Below are 26575 nucleotides of genomic sequence, written 5' to 3'. Positions count from 1 at the left end.
TCATAACTGCCTACACTAGGCTTAAAGTAATGTACAGTGACCACCAACAAACTCAGCAATTGGGAAACTGAAATTAAAACTGAACTCTCAGGAATTTCCTGGCAGTCCAGTGGTTAGGACTCCAAGCTCTCCCTTCTGAGGGCCACAGTTTGATCCCTAGTCGGGGAACTAAAATCCCACAAGCCTGCACGGTGCCGCCAAAACAAAAATAAAACAAAAAAACCCTGAACTCTCCCTCCCCACAAATGTCTCCTCATCTTAGTGAAAGACAATCACTGCCCACTTGGGAACAAGGGCCATGACTCCTGTTAGCCCATCCCTCCCTGTTAATCTCCACCTCTCCATCAAATGCGGCTGATTCCACAACCTAATTAGGTCTTGAAGCTGAGCTCTTTGCTCCAGCCTCTTAGTCTTATCTGGTCTATTTTAATACAATTACATAGGATTATAAAAGTACCCCCCAAAAGCCCAAAATCCCTAAACTGTTTTCAAAGAAGACCTTATACTAAACCTGAATGGTTCCTGAAAGTTTAAGATTTATTTTTAAGGGAGAGAAATAATTTTCTCTGACCATTTCAAACAAAAGGATGTTTGTTTAATTTTTCTTAAGTTTTCAGACTTCCATGTTTCATTTGTCTTCTGACAGGATCCTTCACAGGCCCGTACCCAATGGCCCGGATCATCTACTCAATATTTAAAAAGCCAAAAACAGACAATTTTCTATCCTGTTTTATGCAGTTATTTGAAATTTCTATATATTGCTATGTATTTTTAGAGAACACATGTTAATGTACTACATCTTTAACAAGAGCAAAGCATTAAATTTTAATGATGTTACAGTATCATTCTAGCAAGGCCCTAAATCTTTCAAATTCTGAAGTAAGTTTACTTTTTCCATTTTAAAAATAACATACACGAGTCATTTTGAAAAAAAGTTTCTTCATTTCTTAGGCATGGTTACTCATACAGAATCACACTTTAATAACTGAAGTCAAAATGTGCATGGAATATCTATAATCCAGCAGTTTCTGTGCTGGGCTTTTGCACATATTCAAACCAACATACTGTGAGATGTTGAATGATATACTCAAGTTTTTTTAAAACCCTTTAGAATAGGATAGATGTTTTCAAATGCTTCATAGATCTCAGAACGTTCTTTGGCACCTATAAAGAAATCCAAGTTTACATAATCATTAAAAACAATACTAAAATATTCTTAAAACTTCATTGTCATCTCCAGTTACTTTTAATACAATAACATCTCTTTAGGTGTACCTGAGAAGTGACATTTATTCCTGGTAAAGACAAAAGAATTTGGTGACCACAGCTACATTCCCACAAACACATACCCTAGAGCAGAGTTCTCCAGTATCAGTATGTCTTTGGCCTCCTAGGGCATAGTATGAAATATGAAATGTTATCTCTCAGTGTGTCATGAATGTGACCACAGAACATGACCTTCATCAGCACCTGTGGGCACTTAGCTACCAGCAAAAGGAACTTCCTTTGATCTACTCATGTCTAGTTAACATGCTGATTCCCTAATACTGACTGAGACAAACTATTCTAAAGTTTTAAATTTTAGTATATGGGAAGGGATTATTAGAGGGGAAAACGGTACCATTGTTACCCTTAAAGTTTCAAGAGCTCTTTAATTATAACTGCTCTAGGAGTTAAGATGGATAAAAACGTGAATTAGACATTCCCCACCCTTGAAAGAGATTATCAGTCAGCCCTACTCATATCTCTCACCACCAACCACCACTACTAACTTTCCCCTTTCAAAGCTATGCAGACACATTATGCTAAGGGTTAAGGACTGGTGGTATTTATGTTTATGTGGAACTGTCAGCTAATCGGGAAACTATTATCTGATATTATTGGGCAGGAGGCAAGGAGATTAATGAAAATATAAAAACTGTTAGCATGAAGAAAAATGGAGATAGTTTAAGTTGGTAAAGACTCGTTCTTGAGAACTATAAACAAGGAGGAAGGCTCAGTGAGAGAGCAGGAATAACCTGTGAGAAGTGGTTATCTGGTTGAAGGATGGGACTAGTGAGAGGGAATTACCGAAATGAGGATCACCAGATTTGAGAAGCAGGTAGAAATCAGGATTCAGAATCCAGGATGAGCTATAATAATTTAAAAAATGGAAAATAGCAAGTGTTGGCAAAGAGACTGAGATATTGGAACCCTCATACATTGCTGGTGGGAACTTAAAATGGTTCAGCTACTATGGAAAACAGTTCGGCAATTCCTCAAAAATGTAAAAATAAGAATTACCATGTGACCCAGCAATTTCACTCCTGGGTATCTGGGTATATACCCCCTCAGATTGAAAACAAGTACTCAAACAAATAACAGGCATGTAGCTGCATATTCATTGCCGCACTATTCATAATAGCCCCAAAGTGGAAACAACCCAGTGTCTACCAACAGATGAATGTACAAACAAATTGTGGTAGATACATACAATGTAATATTATACTGCCATAAAAAGGAATCAAGCACTGATACATACTGCAATTGGATGAACCTCAAAAACATTATGCTAAGTGAAAGAAGCCAGACATGAAAGGTCACATATTGTATGATTCCATTTATATGAAGTCTCCAGAATAGGTAAATTCACAGAGACAGAAGGAAGACTGGTGATTGCCAGGGGCTAGGGTGAGGGAGAAATGGGGAAAAACTGCCTAATGATATGGGACTTTATTTTGGAGTAATGGAAAACATTTTGGCACTAGATGCGGTGGTTGCACAACATTCTGAATGAACTAAATGCCCCTCAATTGTTCATTTTAAAATGGTTAAATTCGTACTATTTGAATTTCACCTCAATAAATTTAAAAAAATTTAAGAATCAAAAATGAAGTAATTATAAGCCTAAAACCGGGGGGTGGGATAGGTAAGGGCAACAAGTTACTTATTCATTGCCAAAGAATTTACTCTCTGAGTCTCCACCCTCAAAGATGTGGGGTGGGGAGGAAGGTGAATTATTGACATGCTTAACAGAAACTCTGTACCTCTGAGGTAGGAAAAATCCCTTAAGTCTCAGCAAATTTTAATTATAGCACTAAAATTTTAGTTTCTTAAGAGATTGGTTTTGTAGAAACCAAAAAGTGAGTTGGGGAAGCAGTTAAGTAAAACACTACTATAAAAAGACTCTCTGCCTCTGGTTTGATGGACTTTTTCAGCTTCTGGATACATTTGAACAGAACAGCTTTAATTGGGAGACAGTGAAGTATAATAGGTATAGCAAACACACACACATTCACCCAATGCCCCCCTCCCCTAAACTAAGGTTCTTTTTATATTTAATTGAGTAACAGAGTATTTAGGTCCAGCATTTTGGGTAACCATGTACTTTGGGTTTTTTTCTTAACACTTAAAAAAAAAAAATCATACCTAAGAGCATTACATTTAAGCCCAAAAGAGTATAACGTTCTGGCATCCCCTAGAGAGTAGAAAACACCCATCACCCAAGAGGGAATGGACATTGAGAGTGATCATTATTTTATATCATAGAAAAACAACTTTAGACACAAAAGGGCTTTAGGGAAATTATCTAGTACAATTTTTTTATTTCCTGTGTGGGAAAACGAGGCCTAAGAAGTTGAAGTTCCCCTGAATCATGAGTATCAGCTATGAGGGAAGACCTCATGTATCCAGTGTTCCTTCCTTTACACCAAAAGTCATCAAATAAACACTGCCAGGAATTGTAAATCCCAATGAGGGGATTCGGTCAATTTAGTGAAATATCTCCTCACTGAAATATTGGCATAAAAATTTTGAGGAAACCTAAATTGTCCCCATAGTCCTATTAATAATCAATCTATAATCAAACATCCCAATTTGTAGCACCAGACTCTGATTATATATATGACCCTTGTCTTTTATGCAAAACCTACCAGTCCTTTCCTTCAAGTAACGATGACCACCACTTTGGGGGATAAACGCCATTCCTAACTGCGGCAAATGAGGTAGAAATTCTGTGGCTGGTGCATTGGAGAAAGGACTGGCTTGAGATCAAACCATATGGGCTCAAATGCAAGGTCTACAACTAACTAGGTTTGAAATCACAGGCAGATTGTTTAACTTCTGAGTTTCCATTTCCTTACCTATAAATAAGGACAACAGCCTTCTCATAGGGTTACTATAAGGGTTACATGAGCAAGTTTTTGCAAAAAGTCCTTTGCAAACCATAACATTTAACAAGATTTAAGCCATTATTATTGTCCTAGAAGAATGTACTTCAGGATTAGGGATGCTGGGATGGCTGGCCCACGAACACATGGCTTATTATTTGGTTCTGTGAGAACCAGTATCACGTAATTTCTCTTCCTCACCAGGGCAGGATTTTTGCCAGATGAGGGGTATGTTATATTTGCTTTGGTATCCTCAGCACCCAAAACAGTAATATGTACCTGGTAGGCACCCAAAGTTTCTTAAATATCTATCACCTGTCGATAAGGTTTGTAAGCTCATCCCTACCCCTTAGCCAGCCCAAATATCACTTTCCAATACTACTTGGATTTTACAATACTATTCTTATACCAAGTCACAACTACACATCTTATTTTTCCAAGTGATAGCATACGCGTGTGCACGAAAATCTTACAAATTGCAAAAAAACCCAGCATTTAATCACTCAAGGTATACATTTTACAGTATATACTAAGTCACTATTAGTGGTGGATTCCCAGTAATGATTGACAGGGATATCCTGTTCTGTCTCTGGCCCACTCACTATTAAGTCTTGCCATTTTTATGCTGCCCTCTTGGTTCTTGGTTCATTTCCAAGAACCACTGACATCTAACTGATTGAGAGTGGCCCTTGGTAACAAAGATCCAGCTTCTTCGTTCTTTATGCTGGAAGGAAATAAGTGCGTGAAGTATTTTTCTAAAGCCTCTTTAAATTTCATATTCCTATCATCTGGGCAAGGCATGAGAGCAAAATTTCACCTTTTTGAATGCTAGGGAAAAAAGAAGAAGAGTGGGAGGTAATAACAGCTAACGTTTACACCATGTTTACTGTACGCCAGGCCTTGTTCTTCTGCCTCCTCATAACACTTAGCAGGTAGCTTCTATGGGCACCCGACTTTTACGTATGTGGAAATCAAGGTGGAGAACAAACTCACCCAAGGTCAACACAGCCAATAAATGGTAAAGCTTGGATTCAAACTAGACAATTGGCTTCCAGAGCTCAGCCTCTTAGCCAACACACCTGCTGCCTCTCACCACTAAGAGAGTATTTATCATTCCTTAGCTGACAAGGAGGATTAGGAGGAAGGTGCCCAAAAGACCACACAGGCGTTTTCACAGACATCGAAAGAGCTGGGGGACGGTGAGTACGAGAAGATGGTGGGCTCTGAAGCCAGGCATGTGCAGCACGTATAGCTGTTTGACATTGTTAAGGTTACATGATCTCTCCATTGTCCTCTTTTTTTTTTTTTTTTTTGCTGTACGCGGGCCTCTCACTGTTGTGGCCTCTCCCGTTGCGGAGCACAGGCTCTGGACATGCAGGCTCAGCGGCCATGGCTCATGGGCCCAGCTGCTCAGCGGCATGTGGGATCTTCCCGGACCGGGGCATGAACCTGTGTCCCGTGCATCGGCAGGCGGACTCTCAACCACTGCGCCACCAGAGAAGCCCTCCATTGTCCTCATTTTACAGGTGAGGAGACTGAGATATTAAGTACAGCCTCAAAGAGTTAACCAGAACCCACATAAAAGCCCTTACTTATCATAGTGCCTGGCACATGAGTGCCCAACATATCTTAACTCTATTACGTCTCATCTTAGAAGTGAAAGTTGACGTATTTGCTGTTCATTGTATATTGTTGCAGCAGATCCTAGCTATACTATTCATTTTACCATGGTTTGAGAAAAATCATTGGTCCTAAATGTCACATTAACCATAGAAAAGCAGCACAGACCTGGAAAAGCAGTGTTAAGCTTGACCCAGGTCCCTTCGCTGTTTGCTGTCTGGGACCATGACAAAGTAGGATAGTAGAGCCTCAGCTCACTTAACCATTCATTCAGATGTAGCCTTAGACATGGTGGCTGCAGCTCTGGCACCTCAAGGGAACAAGACAATTTTACAAGGATAAATTATTTTCGAAGACCCTGCAAGCGGCATGTGATACAAAAGTTTCAAATTGCCACCCATTTGTTTTATGTACATTGGTGTTCTACGGCTCCTACCTAGGGGAGAGCTGGGATCCACTATTTAATACAGTGAAATTCAAAGTGTGTTTGTAATTTCAACACTCTAACACTTTCTAGGCAAAAGTTACTTACCCTTGCTGGGACCTTGATTTTAAAACAGCTCTGCAGAGTCTTGCCATGTTGGGCTAGACCATGGGAGCCTCTAGGACTCCACTGGCTGCTCTACACGACCATCCCCAGCTGAAGTTCTAGAGTCAAGGCTAAAAGGAAGCCTCTTTGATCCCTTTCCCCAGGTGTACACCCAAAATTGGGTCCTTGAGGTTTTAACCCACTTGCAGGTGAAAAGAGTCTAGGTAACTAAGGTTAAGGAATAAGGAGCATTTGTCTCTAGGTTTGGAGCAAAAGCAACCTAAGCCATGTTGTTCTAGGTAAAGTACTTTAAGACAATATGGCATAAACAGGGGAAAAAAACTCAATAGATGGTAATTATCCATATTTTAGTAGTAAGACATTGGCTAGCTTTTACTTCAAAATACGTATAAGCAGAAATTTGGATTTCAATCAATATATCTCTTTCCGCCTCTTCACAAAAGTGATGATCTATGTCTTACAAGAGTGAAGAAATTTAGCTTTGCCTGTTCTTTGGGCTGAATGCATTAACAAATTTTAAGAGAAGTATACTGTATGGTCTTCTGGACTGTGTGTTGACAATCCTTTACTTGTGTGATTTGAAACTTCTAGCAAATGTGCACATGAAAGTTTTTTTTTCCTTTTAATTTGGGGTAAGAAAGTTGGTCTGAATTAAGAATATTTAAAGAAACTTGTTCTGGTGTACCTGTAATAGGAACTTAGCCTGTACTTGGCAATTTGCACTTTTAATAAGACAGTTCATAATAATACATAGCACATAGATGAAAGCATCCTTCCAAAGGTCTTGAAGTTTATTCCCTTGAGTAGGGCCTATATTTGCCTCCAATATCTATTCTATTCCATTTACTTTGCAGACTTCTTCCCCTTCCTTCAGAACATATAGAGGGAAACTTTATGTCAGTCACTAGGAGGTCTTAATTATTCCAGACACTATATTGGTGGCATCTGAGGAATTGCAGCTTTGCTGTATTCAAAAGGCTCTTGAATTCCAAACAGGCTTTCCCCACTTTGAAGACACATTAGATTCCTTTTTAGAGAAAAGAAAACTACAAAACTTACTGAGCTTACTGAGTTCTAAAAGAAGACTTAACAACAGATACTCCGTGTTTTTGGATGCTGAGTGATAGAAAGTTTCTCAAATTAATTCAGCTAATGCAGAAAACTCAATTGGTTTTAGATGGGGCAAGATGTTATAAAATTTTAAAGTTTATTTGGAAGAATAAATATTTGAGAGGAGCTAACAAAAGAGAAGTAAACTGGGGATATAAAGAGGGGAGTAAAGAGGGGAAACTGGCCCTATCAGATATAGAGACCACTAGAATGAAAGCACATTTATAACCACAATATAGTATAAATATAATAGGATTATCATAGCATATTTCTGGAGCAAAGGCAGGACTGGAGAACAGACCCATATATAAAAATAAAGGTCAAAAGGAGTCATCACAAGTTAATAATGAGGAGAACATGTAGTTTTAAGATGTCTAGCTAGCTGTTTGGGGGTGGGGTATAATCAATGTGGCTCGTACCATATAAACTTGGTATTCATCCTGGTACAGGAGACTAAAATGTGGAAAAAGTCAGACAAAATAAGGCAAAAATAGTAAACTTCAGTAGAATGGTATGGAAAAGAGTCTCCGGGAAGCAGAGGAAGATGGCCGAAGAGTAAGACGCAGAGATCACATTCCTCCCCACAGATACATCAGAAATACATCTACACGTGGAACAACTCCTACAGAACACCTACTGAACGCTGGCAGAAGACCTCAGACCTCCCAAAAGGCAAGAAACCCCCCCACGTACCTGGGTAGGGCAAAAGAAAAAACAGAGACAAAAGAATAGGGACGGGACCTGCACCTCAGGGAGGGAGCTGTGAAGGAGGAAAGGTTTCCACACACTAGAAAGCCCCTTCGCGGGCGTAGACTGCGGGTGGCGGAGGGGGAAGCTTCAGAGCGGCGGCGGAGGAGAGCGCAGCCACAGGGGTGCGGAGGGCAAAGCGGAGAGATTCCCGCACAGAGGATCGGTGCCGACCGGCACTCACCAGCCCCGGCACTCACCAGCCCGAGAGGCTTGTCTGCTCACCCGCCCGGGAGGGCGGGGGCTGGGAGCTGAGGCTCGGGCTTCAGAGGTCGGATCCCAGGGAGAGGACTGAGGTTGTCGGTGTGAACACAGCCTGAAGGGGTTAGTGCGCCACGGCTAGCTGGGAGGGAGGCCGGGAAAAAGTCTGGAGCTGCCGAAGAGGCAAGAGACTTTTTCTTCCCTCTCTGTTTCCCGGTGCGCGAGGAGAGAGGATTAAGAGCGCCACTCAAAGGAGCTCCAGCAACGGGCTCGAGCCGCAGCTATCAGCGCAGACCCCAGAGACAGGCCTGGGACGCTAAGGCCGTTGCTGCCGCCACCAAGAAGCCTGTGTGCAAGCACAGGTCACTCTCCCCACCTCCCCTCCCGGGAGACTGTGCAGCCCGCCACTGCCAGGGTCCCGTGATCCAGGGACCACTTCCCCGGGAGAAGCACAGCGCGCCTCAGGCTGGTGCAACGTCATGCCAGCCTCTGCCGCCGCAGGCTCGCCCTGCACTCCATAACCCTCCCTCCCCGCTGGCCTGAGTGAGCCAGAGTCTCCGAAGCAGCTGCTCTTTTAACCCTGTCCTGTCTGAGCGAAGAATAGACGCCCTCAGGCGACCTACACGCAGAGGCAGGGCCAAATCCAAAGCTGAACCCTGGGAGCTGTGCGAACAAAGAAAAGAAAGGTAAATCTCTCCCAGCAGCCTCAGGAGCAGCGGATTAAAGCTCCACAATTAACTTGATGTACCCTGCATCTGTGGAATACATGAATAGACGAGTCATCCCAAATTGAGGAGATGGACTTTGGGAGCAAGATAGATTATTTTTTCCCCTTTTCCTCTTTTTGTGAGTGTATATGTGTATGCTTCTGTGCGAGATTTTGTCTGTATAGCTTTGCTTTCACCATTTGTCGTACGGGTCTGTCCGTCCGGTTTTTTTTTTTTACTTAAAATTTTTTTTTCTTAATTATTTTTTATTTTAATAACTTTATCTCACTTGATTTTATTTTATCCTCTTTCTTTCTTTCCACTTTTTCTCCCTTTTATTCTGAGCCGGGTGGATGAAAGGCTCTTGGTGCTCCAGCCAGGCATCAGGGCTGTGCCTCTGAGGTGGGAGAGCCAACTTCAGGACACTGGTCCACAAGAGACATCCCAGCTCCACGTAATATCAAAAGGCGAAAATCTCCCAGAGATCTCCATCTCAACACAAAGACCCAGCTCCACTCAACGACCAGCAAGCTACAGTGCTGCACACCCTATGCCAAACAACTAGCAAGACAGGAACACAACACAACCCATTAGCAGACAGGCTGCCTAAAATCATAATAAGGCCACAGACACCCCAAAACACACCACCAGATATGGACCTGCCCACCAGAAAGACAAGATCCAGTCTCAATCACCAGAACACAGGCACTAGTCCCCTCCACCAGGAAACCTACACAATCCACTGAACCAACCTTAGCCACTGGGGACAGACACAAAAAACAACAGGAACTACGAACCTGCAGCCTGCGAAAAGAAGACCCCAAACACAGTAAGACAAGCAAAATGAGAAGACAGAGAAACACACAGTAGATGAAGGAGCAAGGTAAAAACCCACCAGACCTAACAAATGAAGAAGAAATAGGCAGTCTACCTGAAAAAGAATTCAGAATAATGATAGTAAAGATGATCCAAAATCTTGGAAATAGAGAAAATGCAAGAAACATTTAACAAGGACTTAGAAAAACTAAAGAGGAAACAAGCAATGATGAACAACACAATAAATGAAATTTAAAATACTCTAGAAGGTATCAATAGCGGAATAACTGAGGCAGAAGAACGGATAAGTGACCTGGAAGATAAAATAGTGGAAATAACTACTGCAGAGAAGAATAAGGAAAAGAGTCTCAACCATTTACTTCAAGAATTTTAAAAACCTTCTTTATGTAAAAATAAGTCACCTGGAAAAAGTCACAAATAAAGTAGTTACTTTTGATATTATGGTGAACTCATACAAATCCTTAGTGAAAATAAAAACAAAAATAAACAAATGGGACCTAATTAAACTTAAAAGCTTCTGCACATCAAAGGAAACCATAAACAAAACAAAAAGACAACCCACAGAATGGGAGAAAATATTGCAAACAAAGCAACCGACAAGGGATTAATCTCCAAAATATACAAACAGCTCATGCAGCTCTATGTCAAAAAAAACAAACAACCCAATCAAAAAATGGGCAGAAGATCTAAACAGACATTTCTCCAAAGAAGACATACAGATGGCCAAAAGCACATAAAAAGCTCCTCAACATCACTAATTATCAGAGAAATGCAAATCAAAACTACAATGAAGTATCACCTCACACTGGTCAGAATGGCCATTATCAAAGTCTACAAACAATAAATGCTGGAGAGGGTGTGGAGACAAGGGAGCCCTCATACACTGTTGGTGGGAATGTAAATTGGTACAACCACTATGGAGAACAGTATGGAGGTTCCTTAAACTAAAAATAGAACTACCATATGACCCAGCAATCCCACTCCTGGGCATATATCCAGAGAAAACCAGAATTAAAAAAGATAATGTACCCCCCCGCCAGTGTTCACTACAGCACTATTTACAATAGCCAAGACACGGAAGCAACCTAAATGTCCATCAACAGAGGAATAGATAAAGATGATGTAGTACATAAATACAATGGAATATTACTCAGCCATAAAAAAGAATGAAATAATGCCATTTGAAGCAACATGGATGGACCCAGAGATTATCATACTAAGTGAAGTAAGTCAGACAGAAAAGGACAAATATCATATGATAACACTCATATGTAGAATCTAATTTTACAAAAATGATACAAATGAACTTATTTACAAAACAGAAACAGACTTACAGATATCAAAAACAAACTTATGGTTACCAAAGGGGAAACATGGGTGGTAGAGATAAATCAGGAGCTTGGGATGAACATATGTACATTACTATACATAAGATAGATAACCAACAAGGACCTACGGTATAGCACAAGGAACTCTACTCAATATTCTGTGATATCCTATATGAGAAAAGAATCTGAAAAAGAATGAATATATGTATATGTATAACTGAATCACTTTGCTGTACACCTGAAACTAACACAACATTGTAAATCAACTATACTCCAATAAAATTTTTTAAAATTTAAAAATTAAAATAAAGAAAATTTTAAAAAACTAAGTAGACAAGAAAGGAGTAAGTTATGTACATACTATTTACAAAAGATAAAATGCTATTTACAGGATATGTTGAAAAGTGATCAATTTCTAGTTCTGAGTACCAGTGAGGTTAAAGCAGTGAGATCACTTTCACTTATGTAGTTAAAGTTTTCTTTTGTACATTTTTGTTTTGAATGCTGATGAGGTTCGTAAAAGACACTTAAGAAACATTGCTGGTAGGAATGTAAATATGATATAGGAGAACTGTATATATATACAGTTCTATGTATATATATATAACCCTTTTTAAAACAATTTAGTAATTTGTACTAAGAACCTTAAACATGGTCCAATCCTTAAACAAAAGTTCAATTTCTGAGCATTTACACTAATAAAATGATCCCACACATAAAAACAGCCGAAGTTTTGTGTCATTTATAAGCAGCAAAGAAAGAACATATAAACACCTGACAATGGGAGAATAAGTTTGATGGAATAACGTGTTAGAATGGAGGTCGGAAAACTTGGATCTGCTGGCCAAACCTAGTCTGCTGCCTGATTTTTGTATAGCCTGTGAGCTAAGACTGATTTTTATATTTTAAATGGTTGGGGAAAAAAAAAAAAAGAAGAAGAGGAAGAAAATTACTTGATATATATAAATTAAACGAATTACATTAAAATCACACCTCAGAGCCTTTTCCTTTATGTGATGTCTACGGCTACTTTCACAATAAAATGACAGGGTTCAGTAGTTGTGACAGAGACTCTACTGCCCATAAAACCTAAAACATTTAGTATTTAGCCCTTTGCAGAAAAAGATTTGTTGACCCTTCTGTTGGAACGCTATTCAGCCGTCAAAAGCCTTCATCAAGAGTTTGTAACAATGAGTTAAGCTACATATGTTATAATGTTAAAAGGTAGGATATAAAGATGTATATACATACCAAAGTGACATAAAAACATGGAAAAAAGTTATATTGTTTGACTATTGGGGCCAATGGGTGATGCTATCTTTCTTTCTACTTTTCATTTTTTTCCCAGGTATTCTAAAATACCAAGAATTGCTTTATAATAGTGCATAAAGCTATTTAAAATGTAAAGCAAAGCACACACATAGCTATTGAATTTTATGAAAGTCAGAATCTTAGAACTTACCTGTCAACACAACTTTTCCAGATACAAAGATAAGCAACACAATTCGTGGTTTTACCATTCTGTAAATAAGGCCAGGAAACAGTTCAGGTTCATAACTGTTAAGATATAAAAGAAAAAGGTTAAAAATAGCACTATTCAACTGCTTTCTCATAATATTTAAGACCCAGTGTGTACTGAAAAGCAGTTTTCAAAAGCTTTTTTACCAAAAACCTTTTGACTATCTTGATAAAAGCAGTCTTGAGTGTCCTAGGTAATTTCTGTAGCTGTCAAGAATAGAATTCATTTTTGGTCATAATATTTTTCCAAGTGAAAATCATTTCACTTGGAAATGAAATTAAAATTAGAAATTAAGCTATAGATCAACATAATTTAGGACATCAGATCTAATGTTTTAAGATCTTGTTAGTTAAATATTTTCCATCTGTCAAAAAAAGTATCAATAAAAATACATAACACATTTTCCAAATTTTCCAAGTTCTACAATAATGAGCACATTTTGTATGTATTTATAAACTCCTAAAGTTAACATTTTTAGTGGATAGGACCTAAAAAAATTTCTAGACCACTGTAATTTGTCTTTGGACAGATGCCGTCTAAAGAAAGAAAACTAAACCATCCCAAGTTTTAAAAATTCAGGATTTGTTCCTATACGTAGTAACTCACTCATATTTACTATCAAATGTAAGCTGGTTTCTCTGAGGAACAAAGGATGATTGGGCTAAGAACTGCTTCCCCACACTCCACCAGAGAGAAGAGGAGAGATTCCTAGAAAGGCCTGAGAAGCTTAAAAAAGAAGTCAGTAGTTAAGAAGAAGTTGATGAAATAAAACTATTCTCAAAACAATGGCTAATGGAGATATAAGAAATTGAAGAAATCTGAGAAATGGAGCACTATATATAATACACGTGAATTTTTGCACTTAAAGGGTGAGTCCAGGTCACAAAGAAAAACTCCATTCCATTCTGCAATGAATAAGACCCATACCACAGCAGATGTGAAACTTCTTATTGGCACCAGCAAGATGTATCACAGTGGTGAGGCTACCTATCTGAAGTATGTGGAGGTCATTACGGGTGGACATGTCTTCCTGGGACATCACTCTATCTTACTGCAGAAAGCCTGTCAGGACTTCTACCCACAAACCACTTCTGGACACTGGGGACACAATGACAGTAGCTGGAGCCCTGGGAAACTTCTATGGGAACTACAAGGTTCAAGCCAAGAAAGTGAAGTCTGGGGCACAGAAGAAATGTTTCCATCTAATCTTCCAGCCAAATCTTATGACACTAAAAGGGAAAAGAGAAAATAAAAGTCTTTGGTATGTAAATACCTGTAAACTTCCCTAGACTGGGAAAGGAAACAGACGTCTAGGTCCAAGAAGCACAGAGACTTCCAAACAGGATCAACCCAAAGAGGACCACACCAAGACACACTGTAATTAAAATGGCAAGAATTGGGACTTCCCTGGTGGTCCAGTGGTTAAGAATCTGCCTTCCAGTGCAGGGGATGTGGGTTTAATCCCTGGCCAGGGAACTAAGATTCCACATGCCGTGGGGCAACTAAGCCCACGCACTGCAACTACAGAGCCCTTGTGCCGCAACTACTGTGCCCATGTGCTGCAACTACTGAGCCCATGCACTCTGGAGCCCGCATGCCAGAACTAGAGAGAAGCCAGCCCATGCACCATAACAAAAGATCCCACATGCTGCAACGAAGATCCTGTGTGCTGCAACTAAGACCTGATGCAGCCAAATGAATAAATAAATAAATATTTTTTAAACTGCCAAAAATTAAAGATAAAGAGAGACTATTAAAAGCAGCAAGGGAAAAGCAACAAGTTACATACAAGGGAACTCCAATAAGGCTATCACAGCTGACTTTTCAGCAGAAACTCTGCAGGCCAGAAGGGAGTTGCACAATGTATTTTAAATGATTAAAGGGAAAAAGCTACAACCAAGAATACCCTACCCAGCAAGACTGTCATTCAGATTTGATGGAGAGAGCAAAAGTTTTACAGACAAGCAAAAGCTAAGAGATCAGTACCACCAACCCAGCTTTACAAGAAATGTTAAAGGAACTGCTTTAAGTGAAAAACAAAAGGCCACAACTAGAAATGTGAACATTATGAAAGGAAAAAGACCCTGGTAACATCTTTCCCATGTTCAGAAAAAGTTGGTTCCAAGAAAGATAGACAGGAGGTGCAAGGCTGAGGATCTGGAAGATAAGACGAAGCATGAGTTGAGAGACTCTTAAAAATGAAGGTTTTACTATAAATCTATGAGTTATTCCAAGATTGAAGAAAGAAAAGGACACATAAAGAGGGAATATGTCTTGCGTGGGGGACTTCCCGATGAACTCAATGGGTACCTCATAGGCACTTAATAAGCCTATGCTGAAGAAAATTGAGGCAGAGGAAAAAAGAAAATATAATCAAGGGGAAAATAAATATTGCCTGAAAAGTATCATAAAAGCTAAATCTCAGAATGAACAAATTTTTTTGGAAAGTCAGGGGAAGAAAAAGGCGATTTTTAACTTCTGTCTAGGTCATGTCTCAAAGGAGAGCTAACAAATGTCAGCTCACAAATGCTAGAGAAAGCAGAGCTATGTGATCCCTCTCTACTCTATTAAACAGAATGATTGCTCAAAGGCAAAGGGACGGAAAAGTAGAATGAAAGAACTTCAGTTCAAGCTAGATCATGAAAATTTAAGAGCATCTGTGACTCGAAGGCAGTTCAAGTGCCCTGGCCCAAGTGTATATCCCAAGGGGTGGCGGCATTTGGTGTTTGTCAGTCACCCTCCATCACGGCTCTCTGAGGGCCTGAGCAGGCTGGGAGAAGCACCGAAGCAGCTGAGGGAGGAGGAGGCGCATTTGCTGTTGAGATGGAGACGTTACGTGTGAAGAAGCCAGGCAGCCTAGAGATACTCCCAAAGGAATATGAATCCGTGAAAGAAAAAACAATAGTGGGGGCTACAGCTACACACAGAAAAAGAAAACCCTTGAACAAACTCAACAGGACAAAAACTAGATAGGATTGTCTTCCAAGAACGTGCTATGGCCATTCTTTTTTTCTTCTTCTCTCCAGCCCTTTCTCCCCTCACCAGCTGTCAGCCCTTCCTACTTAACCTCATCCATGTCATACCCCTTGCTCTTCTGGCCACTGCCACCACCCCCCAGCCAGATTTGTTTAGAAATCTATACATCAGGGGGTCTCAGGATGTGGGCCTCTGGACAGCAGTGCTGGCATCACCTGTGAGCTTGTTAGAACTGCAAATTCAAGCAGAATCTCTGCATACCACAGCCCAGGCACGAATGTGTGTTGATAAGCTGTCCAGGTGATTACTATGCAATTTAGTTTTGAGAACCACTATTGCAGAAGATTGGACACGCATGGTAACCAGTGAGGACTTAGGTATAGCATCTTAACCTTTTCACTTACTGTAGTTTTTTTTAAAAAATTATATTTCTCTAAAAAATACATTATATAAGCAGCCCATAATAGAACTTTAATAACTTGGGAAACTCAGAGTTAAGTTATGCAACAATCATACCTACTGAACTGCTGATGGGATAGCACCAAACCTTCCAGCCTAATAGGAAATCTCACATCACAGCTTCCAACCATGTTCTGAATTTTAAAATCGAGGAATCTGGCAGGAAAGCCCAGCTTCTGCACCACACGAGCATACTTTCTTGCTGCAAGTCGAGACTGCTCTTCGCTGGGGAACGGCAAATGTAATTAAAGATGTCTTAATCACTATGACTGCTAACTAGCTAGGCTTTATTCACACACTTCCCTGATTGTATTTTTAGCGTATGTACCATGTTTATCTTTCAGTGTATACTAGGAAGCTACAGACTTTGAGGAGAAGGACCTACCTCCCCTACTTTTGTCCCTAGCACCTAGAAAAGGGTATGGTACAATGTACAGTTGTTGAACTGAATCATAAACAGATTTTTGTCTTCATTTGCCATCTTTCACATATAAGGTAGTTTTTTCTTTTACTTGTTTTAAGTGTTATTAGATGAAATTAACTATTCCGCTGGTTCTCAGAAAGTGTCCTCAGGCCAGCAGCAGTACTACCACCTGAGAACTTGCTAGAAATGCAAAGTCCCAGGTCCCACATCAGACATGCAGACATTCTGGGGTTGGGGCCCAGCAATCTATGTCTTAACAAGCCCACCAGTGACTGTGATGCTCACTAAGGTTTTAGAATCATGCTTCTGGTCTAAAGGTGTGTACCATTTAGATGGGAACAGCAGTAACAAAAATAAGGACACATACATACATACAAAAAAAATCAACACGAGGAAGTAAGTTATGTGCCAGCTGAGTGGCATAGATAGGATGCCAGGACTTGGAACTTTATGGGACAAATTATATACTTTAAAAAAAAACATGAAAATACCTCAAAATCTGCCCAATGTTGCTCAGGTTTTCTCACACAATTGTCATTCAACTCATACTCAATATGAGAAAGAAATAGATTCATCCAACTGTGTGGCTATGTTCTTCTAAATGTTTGTCCTACTCCACCCTTAAATCCATGGTAGAGAATGTGAAATCCTGAGATCTGGGGCTTTATTTTTCATCAGATACTTTTCAATGGTCACTACCAAAATAAAAACAGTGAGTAGCAGGGGTTGCCAAACAGGGGCAACACCTGGTGGGTGAATCCTATGAATTCCACCCACTCTTATGGGTTATCCCCACCTTTAAGTTGAAAATCAGAAGTACGTTAAAGAAAAGCCAGATTGAACTTATTTGCCTGGACAAAAGGGAGCGAGCGGTAGAGTCTCTTTCCAATCTAGATCTGTCACAACACTGTGCCATTTTCACATCACCTCATTTCATGTTGATTCTCCTCATCCATTACCAACTCCTGAAAAGTCCCTAGCAAGGCCGTGTCCCCAAGACAGCAGTGAAATAAGTGGTTTCCATTTTGAAAAACCACATTTTGTCTAAATGACATAGTGCTAATATTTATAAGGTCAAATTTCAAGAATTTGCATAGCCTTATAGTTTCTTGTATCACACAGAAATTCCCATTCAAACGACTAACAGTTAAAATCTACATACATTTTCTTGTACAAATATTAGAAAAGAGGTTAAGAACCTTGAAATTTCACCACCAGTGGTAATTACCACTGATAAATTTGGCTCCTCTGCACTTTTCTGTGCAAAGGCAGGTATCCTGCACTATGCAAACTCTGATTATTGCAACTAAAGAGAATACGTTTGGTTAAATTTTTGGAGATAATTCTGATATCTCTTATACTAACCAAACTTTGACAACTCTCTATCCAAAATTCAACAACCAGATAGATTTGGATAACAAATATCTCTTATAATCTGAACTCACCATCCAAGTTTTCACTATCAGATTTTGGGAACCAAATAAATTCAGATAGGAAACAAAAACTCATGAATTAGGAAAAAAACACTCATGAATCTGTGTGTTCTCCCCTCCCACAACTTATCCTTCCAACTCAATATACTATACATGGCTAAATAATTTTATTTTATGATTTATTCAAAACTGTATTGCTAGAAATTTGTTCCCTCTGCCCCTGTTTTAAACAATGCTGAAATGAACATCCTTGTAGTTATCTTGCAGAGTTGTCCAAAAATGACTTAAAAATGGAGATTTCTAGGTCAAAGGATACACAGATCAACAGAAGAGTTAAGGCCACAAACTTACTCAGACACAGGTAAAGAACTTAACATGTAAAAACAGGTGGAGGAGAAATACAGCAAAATAGATTCTTCTATAAATGTACTGGGACACTGACTGGGCATTTGAAAAAAATGATCTTATATTGAAGTAAAATTCTAGACCTGCTCTGCCCAACATGGTGGCCACTAGCTACATGTGGCTATTTAAATTAAAATCAATTAAAATTAAATAAAAAGTTCAGTTCCTCCATGGTATTAGCTTATTTCAAGTACTCAAAAGTCACATATGACTAAAGACTACCACATTGGACAGCACAGATACAGAACATTTCCATCATCCAGAGAAAGTTCTAGATGAGTCAAAACATTAACCTCCTTTCTTCAATACAAAGCAGGACCTGAAAAAAACCAGAAAAATATATGGAGGTCAATACTTATGTCATGTTGTGTGTGGAGAACGCCTTCCTAAGCATGAAGCCAAACACTGAAACCATAAAGAAAAAAGCTGGATAGACTAACCGTACACACACAAAATTAAATTGCATTAAAAAAACCCATAAAATACCACTAACATTAATATGGGAAAAATATTTGTGGTATAAAATGGTGAAAATACTTAAATACCAAAAGACAAATATCTCCACAGAATATTGGGCAAAAGATACAGTAGGTAGTTTATATGCTTATGAAAAGTTAGTCTCACTACTAAATCAAAAGAAATGTGATTAAAACAACTTTTTGCCACTCAATTTAGCAAATATAAAATACAATATTAACAACCACTGTTTACCAGAGAAAATGAACACTAGGTGCATCTCTCGAGCGAGGAGAAATTGGTACTATCTTTCAGGAGGATAACTTCCTACTCATCCTCCAACACTTAGAGGGAAGAGCAGCTCTCCCACTAGTTCTATGGTGAAAGGATCTACATCAGCACATGGCTACCTCTGCATGAGATCCAGGAAAGATGAGCCTGTAAGAGATTGCCTCCTGAGTGAATGCTCAAGCTAGCGGTCAAGAAATGTCTAATTTCCCTCCTGTAAAAAGTTCTATCCATTCTTCTGCCTGCAATGAGGAAAATACACAAGAACTTCTTTCCCAGGTTTATAACAGGCTTTACCACTACTATAGCCTTTTTTTTCTTTTAAAATATACCTTAGAAACAAGTTGTAATAGCCTAGTAAAGCCCCCTTCACTATGGGGGACTGTAAAGTGGGATATAAGTCCGTATTATGAGGCTGAATGTTTTTAACCCCAAATTTGGCATTTCATGAATTTAACTCCTTAGCAAAGTATTTTGCTTCTACGATGTGTTTTAGAACCTTAATGCCACCCTTCCTTGTTTTACATAGTGAATTATTTGTCTGGTAGTGCGGGAGGATGGCTTCTCTTACCTTCTGGCTCCTGTGCAGACCATTTTCCCAGAGCTAAATATCAGGGCTGTAGTCCTGGGCTCTCGGATCCTCATTATGACGGCGGCAAACCTCTACACACAGAAGCCAAAAGGACAATTAGCCTCTGCTAGGGGTTAACACTATTCCAGCTGACCAGCTGGGCTGGACATGAAAACAGTGTTGAATAAATTGAAATTTAATGGGAAAACTAAAACCTGTCTGGGTCTATTCTCCCACGTTAAGGTTAACAAAACGATCATGATTCTAAAATGTACATACTTTGAAAAAACAGGTAAGAATAATAATAGTAAAGCTAAAATTTAAGTACCTGTTATGTTTCAGACCCTATGCTAAGAGCTTTATAGGTTTTATCGCATTTAACCTCATGACAGGACTGAGCTGAATCCATTATAATTCCCATTTAGTGCACAGGGAAACGAAGTGGTTATTTAACTTCCAACATTATACAGGAAACAGTTAAGTTGAGATTTAAAACCACGACTATCAGACTCCATGCTTTTTGCTTTGATATACTTTTCTTTCAAAGACTCTTTGAGAAAAAAAAAAGTATGGAGCATGTTACAGCCTTGCCAAGACTCTAGAATGTACTAAAAAGCAGCCAAAATATAGAACAGAATACATATATTGATAGGTGTTCTGAAGATGAATGACAAAAAGTTGATTTGTCAAGCTCTTGCCCGCCATAGTCCTCAATGTGGTCCCCAGGCCGGCAGCACTGGTAAGTCCTCCAAGTGTTGCTGACGCAGGGGAGGGCTGAGAACCACTGGCCTGCCACATCAACTTCCCCCATTAAGCTGGGAAGGAAACTGGGGTGGGTACCATGCAAGACCAAAGTTCCATGGGTTAGAGCCACTCCACAGGACAACAGATCACTCCAAGGCCAGACTGGCAATTTCAGATATGAAGTGTTAACAGTAAAAGAACCCTGAGTCAGCACTACACAGAGCCGAGCAAGGACTATTAATGTTTTCTAGGTGTTCACTAAAAAGGTAGTGCTCTCACCTGGCATTCATTTTGTTAAATTCTCAAGGCAGCTTAAGTGCCAAGTCAGAATTTTTCTGGCTGTCAAGTCCAAGTTTGGACAGATTGTGTATACCAAACTGAGAGGAGAGCAGAGGATGGTAGAGAATAAAATATGCTTAAAATGTTGATTGCTCAATAGTGTGGTCCATCGTAGCTACAGCCATAAAAATCCTAGCTCATCATTGCCTTTCTGTCCTCATCATAGCCGGCTACATGAAATATAAATAGGAAAGCTTAGCTGCATTCGGTAACATTCAGGTAACACTTCAGAGGTCAGCAACAACACTACACAACAGGAAAAACAAATACTTAATCCATAAATAGTTGATGTTGGCAAGGTCCTCTGGGTTCCGACTAATATGACCTTTTTCATCTAACTCCATAAATCCTCCCCCACCCAAGACAGTGAACTTTTTCCCAGCAGGGACCAGACCTCACTCATCTTTGTACTAAGTACAGAGCCCACCAAATTGTTAAATGTTGATTGAATTAACAAATCCACTTCCTAGGTAAATAGACCATTGAAAATGGGATGCCTGGCCTTGGGAGGACACAAAAAAGAATAGATTTTATTAAACTTTGACGGAAAACAAAAAAATCCCTGAATCTTACACTTGAACTTTACACTTTAAACAATTGAGCTTTCTCAGGTAAGAGAAACTGTAAATGGAAAAATACACAGGTGTCAGGAGATAGGACAAAAATTAGAAAAAATTATTTCCAAGAATATGATGACATTGTAAGAAAGGTAGCATTTCCATAGTCAGGTTGAAAACAGTCATACTGAAAGGTTTTTCTGAATGACAAGGGAAAGAACTTTTAGGAACTGCTCAATAATTACTGTATTCAGCACAGAAAATGAGATTTTTTTTTATAAGTTCAAAACAGAGAATGAGCCGATTAAACTTGTGTTGCCAAAAGCTTTTCACTAACAAATTTTTTTCTTTTTAAAAAATAAAAACAAAGGAATGAGTCAATATCATGATCATATGAAGGAAAGAAAATCTAAATAGAACCTAACTGTGGAAAAAATTACTGGGAAATCTTACCTTTGGGTTATATTCTGCATTTTTTGCATGCAAAGCTATTTTCTTCAGATCCAATTTACAGGCCAGGTTTACAGTGGAAACTATATTCCTAAAGAAAAAAGTCAACCTATGTGATGAATTGGGAGATTGGAATTGACATATATACACTAATATGTATAAAATAGATAACTAATAAGAACCTGCTGTATAAAAAAATAAAAATAATAATTAAAAAAAGAAATAAGTCAACCTAAGTTATACCAGATATGAAAAGTAAAAAATAATTAAAACGTATTAACTTCCTCATTTCATAGGTTTGGGTGACTTCCTGGGGGAGAATTATTCTAAATGTGAAATGTATAATAACACATTTAGTGGTTAAGACTCCTCGCTTCCACTGCAGGGGGTGCGGGTTTGATCCCTGGTCGGGGAACTATGATCCCACACGCCACAAGGCCAAACAAACAAAAAAAATAGCTTTTTCTAAAATTTCCTGACTAGCTGACTAAAATTAAGCTTTAGACCTTTTTCAAAATGTCTCAAAATAGAAATCACAATATCAAATCAACTTGCAAATCAAATTCAATTTTACACCTTTATATCCTTTGTGTTATTCCAACTCCAGCCACAAGGTTCAACTACAGTGCTTTACTATAAACAATACAATCCTTCAAGAATGTGTATACTCACCTTTAACTCCCTCTTAGGAGATCAAGAGTTAGTGCTTCATTTTACAGATAACCAAACTGTCTAAAGTCCATTACGAACTAACAAAATCAAGGAAAATGACATCTGAAATTCTCTTCCCTACACTATTATCATCCCATTCAGGAATATATTGATGAAATGTGTACTCAGAAGCATCACCCATTTAAAACAACAACAACAACAACAACTTACTGTAGTTGAGGCACAATTCCAGAACATCCTGAAACAGGGGTCACTGGTGTCATGGGAGTTATGGATGCCAGAGGCAAGGAGTGTGGTTTCTCAGGAGAGGGCTGGGCTGAGTCAGCATCACCAGCATCACCAGGGTGGAGATGTGAATGGGAATTTGACCCACTGCTGCTGTTTAAGGCCAGGTCAACGTCCTGTTGGCTGGGTAATGGCAACCTACTTTGCCAACTTTTAGTTTTACAATTTTCTTCAGTTTCATGCTTGCTTCTAATGACAGTCTGTTCTTTATTCTCTTGGGTAAGCTCATCTGGTAGGAAGCTAAGATCCACAGATGAGAAATTGCCAGATGTTTCTGTGACTTCTTCAAGCTGTGAATTAAACAAAGTCTCTGGATTGGATGAATTGGGTATGTACACATCATAAGGCACAATTGGGCTGAGCAGGGGTGATCTGGGTGGAGCAAGGTCATCCTAGGCCATTCCCAAAACATAAACAAAACACAACAAACAGAACATCATGTCACACCAAAGGGATGCCACCTTGGCTGGCAGGCAGTGTGTTCACGATGAGGCAGTTCAGGTAGCTTATATTCATGCCCTGCTCTTTCCACAAAATATCATTAAAATTCTACTGTAGGGTTACAACACTTAACGAAAACAGGAAAGTATATCTTAAAATGCAGAAAAAGCATTTTTCATAAAATGTTTTCCCTACTTTGGTTAGACCTGTAGTAAGTTGCCACTCTAAATCCAATTTTGTAACTGAGGCAATTTGGCAACCATGCTCTAAACTGTGTGTACTTTGAAGAGTACAGATTTTCTGTACTCCTTAAGTTGATTTAAAGATTTTTTTGGAGTTTTAAATTCGTATTTTAAAGAGAAGAGCAGTAAGTGAAGGAAGCTGAGGAGATAGCTTTGAGCGCTAATCAAGCCTCCACAAGGAGCCATCTTTATTTCTTGTAGTCAAAGGAAGGAAAAGAAATCATTGCATTTACGTGAATGTGCAATAGGGAAAAAGTTATTGAAATTTAAATGGCAAGACTACTTTAAATCAATGTATTATACTTCCAGTCCGGGGAAGGCTGCTCAACTTCCATTATCATCAACCGAGGGAAAGAGGCGTGCAACTGTGGGAAGCAGCTAATGTAAAATTCATGGCCTTTGTTATGGAAAAAAATCCTTGGTACATATATTACCATCCACTTCACCCAAGCTGCAGGCCTGGATTCTAGATTTTGACCACTGCTGGCAGGATAACCTCATCCCTTAGAAGATCATACTTCTGACAATTGAACAGTCACCAGTGCCTTGTGCTGCATCTTCTCCATCACAAAGCTATTTAGCTAGTGTCTGGCTAGATCCTGTTGAATTGTGCTGTTACCACAAGTCCAGCAGATGGCAGGGGTGACTAAATGTTAGAAGAAAACACTTTAAGAAGAATGCATTTATTCTCTGGAAATAAGATTTGACCTTATTTCATTTTGAATTATGTTATTAGTCTCTAACTCCCTCCACCCCCATCCCACAGATGGGCCCTGAGGGACACTGAGGTGGGGACAATGGCCCAGATTCCTCTCCATTGTTTTTTTGGCCTCTTCTGTTCTAGCCAGAAAAGATTCCATCAGCCAATTTACACTAAAGCACTAATACCTGCAACTATCAGTGTCTCCCCTCCTTTCTCCCATTATGGCATTTTAGCAGGGTACAAAGCCTCCACCCAAAGAACTAAACTTCAACAAGGAATTTAAGGCAATGGCAACAAGATATCAAAGGGGGATGTTTTATGGCAGTGGAACCCTGACAGCCTCCTTTCGAGAGAATATGCTTACAGAGTATTCCCTGCATCCTTGGCCTTATACCTGAAGAAACTTTTTGTTAAACTGTCTTTGCAGAGTCATTAACTCATCTTTCTCAGAACCTTTCCAGCGTGGGCTCTCCTTTTGCAATGTTAAACGCTGTGGGACTTCACTATTTCTACCTCATTGCTAATCATTGTCTATTTAAAAATCCGGGGACTTCCCTGGTGGCACAGTGGTTAAGAATCCACCTGCCAATGCAGGGGACACGGGTTTGAGCCCTGGTCCAGGAAGACCCCACATGTCGCATAGCAACTAAGCCCGTGTGCCGCAACTACTGAGCCCACGTGCTGCAACTACTGAGGCCCGCACCTAGAGCCAGTGCTCCGCAACAAAAGAATCAACCACAGTGAGAAGCCCGTGCACCACAACGAAGCGCAGCCCCCGCTCACTGCAACCAGAGAAAGCCTGCGCACGGCAACGAAGACCCAATGCAGCCAAAAATAAATAACATTTAAAAAAACAAAAAAAAGAATCCGGGGCTTCCCTGGTGGCGCAGTGGTTGAGAGTCCGCCTGCCGATGCAGGGGACACGGGTTCGTGCCCCGGTCCGGGAAGATCCCACATGCCGCAGAGCTGCTAGGCCCGGGAGCTATGGCCGTTGAGCCTGCGCGTCCGGAGCCTGTGCTCCGCAACGCGAGAGGCCACAACAGTGAGAGGCCCGTGTACCGCAAAAAAAAAAAAAAAAGAATCCGACACCACCCCGCCGGCCGAAAGTTTTTCCCTCGCTTTTCTTTTTGAAGACTCCTTCCTCTCGTTTCTACAGTTCTTAAATTAAAAAACAAAACCCAAAAAACGTAAGAATCACAAACTGAAAGAAGCCACAAGTGCCTCCAATTTGTATTCATACTACACCAGGTTCGAGCTCCGTTGGCAACCTTGGGTAAGTTATTTCAACTCTCGAACCTTCTATGTTTTTCAACTGAAAGACGGGGATAATCAAGCCCACCTCCTAGGGTCGCTAGGAGTTTTACGAGAGAGAAAATAAAGCCAGAATCCTTAGTGCGCAGCACCCAGCGCCCAGCAATGGGGCGGGATGCGGACCCTGACTCTGGGACCGTGGTGGCGGCTTCCAGGCTCACCTGGGTGGCGCATCGGGCCAGGAAGAGCTCCAGGAACGTTTCTTCCCCCTCCATGGACGGAGGGCTCACTGGAGGGGTTTGGGAATCGAAGGGAAGAGCCAGCGCGACTCGAGCTGCCGCTAACTGGGACAAGGCGCGCGGGGCGCGGAAGCCGTTTATCCGCCCGCGGCCGCACGTGGCGAGGCGTGGCCCGGGCTGGGGGCGGGGATCCGGGGACCAGGGGCTGGGTGGGGCCTTTGTGCCGGGCCTGCGCAGTCCACGCTCCTGTAGCCGGCGCGAGGGAATAGATGCTGAGCCAGGGAGCTGGGTGCGGAGCTCAGCAAGGGGCCCACGGGTCTCGAGCAAGGGAAGAAGAGCTGGGGCTGGGAGGGGAAGACTCTCCTCACTGGGGTGCTGTCACCACACCCGCCCACAGCTGAGAAGCAACTCGGCCTGCAAATCTGGAGATCTCCTTCCACCTGCGAGTGCTGCCTTTGCCTCCTGCAGGAGAAAAGGTATCGGTGTTCGTAGCATGAAAGGTGAACGAGTTGGACAGTGAGAAAATAAATTTTTTTGAAGATAATTTTTTTCTTTTCTTGAGCAGAGCGAGTGGAATTTGAAGCGCTTTACCCAGTCAGGTGTTGCACTTTTATGTCATAATTACTTCTCACTTTCAAATCCCAGCTGGCTTTTTTCCAGTCTAAATTCAGTCTAAAGCCACATATAAAAGAATGTGTTGCTGCAGTTAGGGTTGATGCAGCTGAAGAAGGTAATGTAAAACCAAATAATCAGAGGATTTCCCCCTTTTTTGAAATTATTTTAATTTTTAGTGCCTCAGCGTTCATAAGAACTTACATGTGCGGAATGGTTCTATAAATATAATTGATACCTTTTATGTAAGATATTTCAAAA

The 26575-nt window shown here is 40.2% G+C and overlaps 1 protein-coding gene across 1 annotated transcript; it reads right to left on the bottom strand.

Moving 5' to 3' along the window:
• Nucleotides 1-1087: 1087 nt before the first annotated feature.
• TBPL2 (TATA-box binding protein like 2) lies at nucleotides 1088-25738 on the bottom strand. The gene is made up of 7 exons (XM_060003439.1): nucleotides 25685-25738; nucleotides 22752-23218; nucleotides 21873-21960; nucleotides 19780-19871; nucleotides 16260-16427; nucleotides 12711-12805; nucleotides 1088-1164 (listed from the first exon to the last, which is right to left on the bottom strand). The coding sequence occupies exons 1-7, from the start codon at nucleotides 25736-25738 to the stop codon at nucleotides 1088-1090; spliced, it is 1041 nt and encodes a 346-aa protein (XP_059859422.1).
• Between the last annotated feature and the right edge of the window lie 837 nt (nucleotides 25739-26575).

Source organism: Delphinus delphis, chromosome 2 (genome assembly GCF_949987515.2).
Source record: "Delphinus delphis chromosome 2, mDelDel1.2, whole genome shotgun sequence".
Taxonomy (NCBI): domain Eukaryota; kingdom Metazoa; phylum Chordata; class Mammalia; order Artiodactyla; family Delphinidae; genus Delphinus; species Delphinus delphis.
The sequence above is the reverse complement of the archived record's forward strand: the minus strand, read 5'-3'. Positions and strand labels throughout refer to the sequence as shown.

Excerpts from the sequence above, each read along its gene's own strand:
- TBPL2 (XM_060003439.1), bottom strand. The coding sequence starts at position 25,738 with ATGGAGGGGGAAGAAACGTTCCTGGAGCTCTTCCTGGCCCGATGCGCC. Across the intron at positions 23,219-25,684 it reads TGGCCCGATGCGCCACCCAG|GATGACCTTGCTCCACCCAG; the intron begins GTGAGCCTGGAA and ends GGAATGGCCTAG. Across the intron at positions 16,428-19,779 it reads GTCTGCACAGGAGCCAGAAG|CGAAGAGCAGTCTCGACTTG; the intron begins GTAAGAGAAGCC and ends GCCGTTCCCCAG.